At 54.5% G+C, this 5,145-nt stretch overlaps 1 protein-coding gene across 1 annotated transcript; it reads left to right on the top strand.

Moving 5' to 3' along the window:
• The first annotated feature begins 1,605 nt into the window (after positions 1-1,605).
• LOC125555766 (F-box only protein 13) lies at positions 1,606-3,597 on the top strand. Its single transcript, XM_048718621.2, has 2 exons — positions 1,606-1,897; positions 2,166-3,597. Exons 1-2 carry the CDS (start codon positions 1,743-1,745, stop codon positions 3,367-3,369), a joined length of 1,359 nt encoding a protein of 452 aa, XP_048574578.2. The 5' UTR covers positions 1,606-1,742; the 3' UTR covers positions 3,370-3,597.
• Positions 3,598-5,145: the final 1,548 nt, after the last annotated feature.

Genomic DNA, 5,145 nt, shown 5'->3' with positions numbered 1-5,145 from the left:
ATAAATACCCAGAGCAAGCCAGGCCGGGAGGGGGGGCGCAGGCCGGGCTGGCCAAAGAGGAAGGCACGAGGGCCGCGCTGGGCCCAGGGCCCAAAATGGAGAGGGGGAATCCGAAAAGGACGACAGCGCTGGCGGCCCAGCATGAGCAGATGGCCTAGGAAGGCCCAACTGAAACGGTACGGAGAGCCCACGAGCCTCACGCACAGGAGACAGATCTAGGGTTGGAGAAGGAGGAGAGGCGACCGTCGTCGCCGCCAGCAGCGCTGACACCACCGAGACCACCAGCGGCGAGGACGGCAGAGAGCAGGAGGAGCGAGCAGGGCCATCCGCCCGAGAAGAAACACCACCAAAAACCGCACAGCCCGGCGAGGGGAGCGTCCCGAAGCGCTTCCGTCGCCGGCCGCGCCTCACCAGGAGCCAGCCCGAGCCATCCACCTCACCAGAGACCACTGGACGGCCGCGGCCGCCCGGAGCAAACTTTCCAGACTCTACCAGACGGCGTCGACTCCGCCGCCAGCGAAGCGGACGGAAGAGAAGCCAGAGGGAGGGAGGGAGAACCAACCTCCAGATCGGGATCCTCATCCACCTCGTCCGACGACAAGGCCCAGAACTTGTTCCTAGCTCCAGATCCAGAAGCGAGCGAGCAGCGAGGAGGCCCAGGAGGTGAGGGAGGAGGGGCGGCGAGGGAGAGAGCCGGCGACGGCTGAGGGAGGGGAGCGGGGAGAGTCGGACCAGGGGACCGGAGCGAAAACAGGGAGGGGGAGGAGGGAGAGGGGAGAGAGGAGGAAGGAGGAGGAGCCATCATAAAATTTCTCGTGTGAACTCCGTTCTTTATGAACTTAATACTCTAGATGCATACTGAATAGCGGTTGATGTGTGAAGTAATAGTAGTAGATGCAGGCAGAAGTCAGTCTACTTGTTTCAGACGTGATGCCTATATATATGATCATTGTCTTAGATATCGTCATGATTATTTGCTTTTCTGTTAATTTCTCAACATTAATTTGTTTATCCACCGTAAGCTATGTTCAAAGAGAGAAGCCTTTAGTAAAAACTATAGCCCAAAGTTCTACCTTTATCATAAATTAAAATACAAAAACTATGGCCCCAAGCCCTAATGTCATCTTGCTACTTGCTGCTTCACCCTTTCTCTTCCGAGAATCACAACGAGTCCCGCGGGAGTAGCAACGGTCCGTCGACGGGAAGACACGCATTGTGGGAGCCCTACAACGGTGGTGGTGCAAGAGGCGGGGTGAGGGGGTCCGAACCAGTCAGCTGCTCCAATCGGCAACGATCAGCGCAGGAGGAGCTCGTCGATGCGGGGGGTCGACCGCCGTGGACATGGCAAGCTCGCCGGGAGGGTGCGTGGTAGCAACCATGGCTGGCTGGCATCTGCTCGCGCTGGACACCACCATGATTTTCCAGGCGAAACGGTGGGGGAATGGGAAAGCATAAGGGAACAAGTGGCTACAAATCACTCGAACGCGCGTGGTGCGACCGGCCGAAATTCGATCGGCGCCTATCACTGGCCTATAATAAATCAGGAATCCTAGACGTAGTTAAAATCCATCCGTAGCTCTAGCAAATCTGGGTATAAATAGGGGAGGGTGGTGGTGGCTCAACTGAATTCCATCCCTTCCTTCCACCACGCCTTCCGCTCTCCTTCACACACCTTGCGTCCACTCAACTCAAAGAGTGGAGTGGAGTAGAGTGGAGTGGCACTGGATCGCTCTCCTCCTTGCATGTCAACGAAAACAAAAGGTGTCCTCCCCTCCCATCCATCTCCTCCGCACGGATGTAAAGCCACCCCAGACGTAACAAAGGGTGAGGAGACTCAAGAGGCGCAAGGGCAAAGATTCCAAGAACACACCCTACCTGAGCCAGGAGCAACCATGAGGTACGCACCAAGCTTCTGATTCTTGGCTCGCTTCGCTGCACTTCAGCAGCTTTCTAACCAAGTTTTGTCTTGGGATTTCAAACCAAAATTTGGTAGTACTACATGATTTTGGGCCCAGACTCCAAATTCTTTTGTCTCCCATGTTTGTCTCTTGGAACTAAACCGTCTCGTAGCTGCTAGGGGCCAAAGAGAAGAATTTTACTTGATGTTTCTTGTTAGAATCTGAACCAAACTGCTAATTAACTTCCCTCTACGTGTTCCAATGCAGTGGCCGAATGGAACTGAGCGCGCACATGTCGATGGCGCCGGCGACCAACGGCGGGAAGCGCAGGTGCTCACGGCCCTGCCTTGGGGATATCCACGAGGACATGCTGGAGCGCGTCCTCGCGCGCCTCCCGCCGGCCAGCTTCTTCCGCCTCCGCGCCGTCTGCCGCGAGTGGCGCGCGGTCGCCGCATCCGCTACATTCCTCGACGCCTGCGCCCGCGTCCCTCCCCGCGACCCGTGGTTCCTCATGCTCTCCGAACGACCACACCCGGTGGTCGCCTTCGACACGGACGGGCGCTCCTGGAACGCCTGCCGCGCCCCAACGGGGTCCATGCCCGTGGCCGCGTCGGGCGGCCTCGTCCTCTACAGCGTGCTGGCCACGGGCGCGCTCTGCGTCTCCAACCCTCTCACCGGCGCATCCCGCGCGCTCCCCACGCCGCCGCAGGGCCAGGGCCAGGGCGTGCCGCAGCTCCACGCGATTGCCATGTACGGCTCCCCCTACCGCGTGGCGCTCTTCACGGGCGAGCTCCCTGACCTGTCCATGGCGGTGTTCGACTCGTCCGAGGGCTGGTGGGAGGGCCCCGTGCCGCTCGCCCGGAGGTCCGGGACCTCTTCTACGGACGCGCCGACGCATGGTGGCGACGACACGGTCTACTTTCTGAGCAAGTCCGGCGACGTGGTGGCCACCAACATGAAACGCAGCTCGCTGAAGCAGTATTCCTCGGCGGTCGTCCCGTCCGAGTGCGGCGCCGTGGTCTACTTCCTGAGCCACTCGGGCACGGTCCTCGCCTGCGACACGGCGAGCCGCACGTTTGCCGAGCTGCCCCGGATCCTCCCCGTGCATTTCGAGTACTCCATCGACGTCGTGGCATGCAACGGCGCCTCGTACGCCGTCGTGCTGTCGGAGTACCTGGACACGGCGAGCCTGCGGGTGTGGCAGTTCGCGGAGGGCGCGTGGAGGCAGGTGGCCGCCATGCCGCCGGGCATGGCGCACGGGTTCTACGGAAAGAGGGCCGACATCAACTGCGTCGGGCACGGCGACCGCGTCATGGTCTGCGTGAGCTCGGGCGAGGTCAACGGCTGCTTCATGTGCGACGTGCGGAGCAACCAATGGGAGGAGCTGCCCAGGTGCATCAATGGCGACGGAGAGATCATCGACTTCCTGGCCGCCTTCTCCTTCGAGCCGAGAGTAGAGATCAACGTCTAAGTGCGTGTATGCGTGTGTGTGTTTGCACTTTGCACCAGCGCCGATGCTTGTTTAGTTAAGGAGCACTGTTGTGTTTTGCTCCAAGCATCTTGCTTGTTTGATTTTTTTTTCATTCATGTGTGTATGTTGCATCGCATGTTCTAGGTTATATATTTGGGTGCTTTATGGAAACCAATTCGAGTCCTTGATTACGCTATATATTGTACTAATGGACTTCATTGATACTAAGATATTTTGCACTTCTTAATTAATCAGTGCGTCAATTCTATGAAGAAGTCGGAGTCACTGGCTTGAGGAGAAGTGGTGATAAAAGACTTTGTAGAAAACCTTGACGATGCTCCTCTTCTCGGCCTGAGTCTTGTGGATAGTCAGATCGGCCGAGGTGCCCCATCTTTTTTGTTCGGCTTTCTGCAAATTAACCGCCAAGTCTCTTCTAACTTTTTAGCCCTAAGAACACAACTCCAAAAAAATAGGACCTCATTAAATTACAAACGTTCGGATTTTAAGCATGGCAACGCGGACGTTTTTCATGGTAATTTCGGTTGACTCGAGGTGGCAAGTTTAGTTCGCAAACAAATTTTGTCTCGGTTCCTTTTTTTGCCAGAAAAGTGTCCAAACTAAACTTGCCACCTTGCGTTAACTGAAGTTGCCATGAAAAACGTTCTGGTTGCCACGCTTAAAATTCGGACATTCGGGATTCATTTTCGAAAAGATATACTTGGGGTGAAACAACGCTTCTGATCCCATATAATCATCTCAGGAAATAGTTTTAGCCATTTAACCACAAATTTTAAGCAGCTTCCAAATCTTAGAATGTACGCTAAATCTTGAGTCACTATTTTGTACTGCGCAAGAAGCTGCTTCTCTGGTCGGGGAGATCTCATTTGTTCAATCTTTTTCTTTTAGGCCCACATGGTAGTACTACGGTAAATTTTCATTACTATAAAAAGTACTGCTACGTTACAAAGGGAGAGGAAAAAGAGAGAGGAAAGCTAACAAAAGAAGTGTAAAATAAAAGAAGGAATAAAGGAAGAAAACTAACATACCACACACTAGTGTAGGAGTAGTAAGTAAAACTTTCTTGATCTACCTTTCTTTCTCTCTTTCTCGCAAGTGCAGTGCATGCAGCAGCAGCTTGCCCATGCAATGCAAGAGCTCTCCAAAAGTCGTCACCTTTGCTTTGGAAGGAGGCAGTGTGGCTTCCACTGAGGAAAGAGCGATCATAAGAATTCCGTAGAGAGAGAAAGAGAATCCATCCATGTAATGTAGGGGCATCACATCATGCCCTGCGCTGCTGCATGCCGCTGGGTTTTGCTTCCTCCGTCTGTCCCTTGCCCCCCTCCACACCATGCTCGCTTGCAGATGCTCGTAGTAATGCCGCTTTCGCCTGCTTGCTTGCTTTTGATCTTGGGCCGATCGATCATGGGACCATGCATGCCGATGCCGATGCCGTGCCGGCCTGCTGGACGGAAAGATTGGCAGCGGGGAATGATGGCGCGCGCGGTTGCAAGCCGCATCATTGGAGGGTTGACAAATGTGATAACAGAATTCCTACACAATCATCACGTCGTGTCCGTTTTCAGATTTCCACTCAACGTGAAAAGTAATTAGCGTGCCGTTCGATCTCACGCCACGGATGAGAGAAAAGAAAGGCCCGCGTGCCTTTGAGCTTTTCGTCCATCCGCCATCGTTAGGTGACTACTCTAATCTAAATGTCTTCTAAATGATAAGTGATATACGTGTGGCATGAAGTAACATTGTGCTAACATTGTTTAC

The sequence above is a fragment of the Triticum urartu genome, chromosome 5A (assembly GCF_056163025.1).
Source record: "Triticum urartu cultivar PI428250 chromosome 5A, HENAU_Tu73, whole genome shotgun sequence".
In the NCBI taxonomy this organism is placed as follows: domain Eukaryota; kingdom Viridiplantae; phylum Streptophyta; class Magnoliopsida; order Poales; family Poaceae; genus Triticum; species Triticum urartu.
Note: the sequence above shows the minus strand (reverse complement) of the source record. Positions and strands in the feature narration are given on the sequence as shown.

Coding starts and splice junctions, on each gene's coding strand:
- LOC125555766 (XM_048718621.2), top strand. CDS start 1,743: ATGTCAACGAAAACAAAAGGTGTCCTCCCCTCCCATCCATCTCCTCCG. Junction 1,898..2,165: donor GAGCCAGGAGCAACCATGAG/GTACGCACCAAG, acceptor GTTCCAATGCAG/TGGCCGAATGGAACTGAGCG.